General features: G+C 66.8%; 1 protein-coding gene across 1 annotated transcript in view; it reads right to left on the bottom strand.

Moving 5' to 3' along the window:
* Positions 1-275: 275 nt before the first annotated feature.
* LOC104617225 (2'-5'-oligoadenylate synthase-like protein 2) overlaps positions 276-398 on the bottom strand; it is a gene marked incomplete at its 5' end in the record, with an annotated part of 2,071 nt that continues 1,948 nt past the window's right edge. Inside the window, one exon of the mRNA XM_010282482.1 lies at positions 276-390. Coding sequence (XP_010280784.1) covers positions 276-390 — 115 coding nt within the window. The remainder of the gene's footprint in view (positions 391-398) is intronic.

Genomic DNA, 398 nt, shown 5'->3' with positions numbered 1-398 from the left:
GGATGGGGCTGTTCTTTTCCTGAAGTCCCACTGGCACCCCTGACCCCACCGGGCACCCTGGGCTCAGGCAGCACTGCTGCTCTGCACCCTGTGCCATCCCAGCAGCCGGTGGCATTGAGGTCTCCCCTCATCCCAGTGGAGTTCTCCCCTGACTGACCCCAGTGCCACTTGGCACCATCCCCACCCCAGCAAGCAGCACTGGGATCTGCCACGGTGTTTATTTCCAGAGCGACAAGGCGGCGTACAGGGGCATGGGCTGGTGCCGGGGGCGATGCTCAGGAGGGGGAGCCGGCAGGGGACTGCAGGTGCCGGGGGCCTGTGCCCCCCCGGAGCCGCAGGAGCATGAAGATGGTGCTCCTCGGCTGGATGTTGTAGTGGGCCCGCACGTGGCTGGCCTC

Source organism: Phaethon lepturus, unplaced genomic scaffold (assembly GCF_000687285.1).
Source record: "Phaethon lepturus isolate BGI_N335 unplaced genomic scaffold, ASM68728v1 scaffold27832, whole genome shotgun sequence".
Taxonomy (NCBI): domain Eukaryota; kingdom Metazoa; phylum Chordata; class Aves; order Phaethontiformes; family Phaethontidae; genus Phaethon; species Phaethon lepturus.
This window is presented reverse-complemented; position numbering and strand designations above follow the sequence as displayed.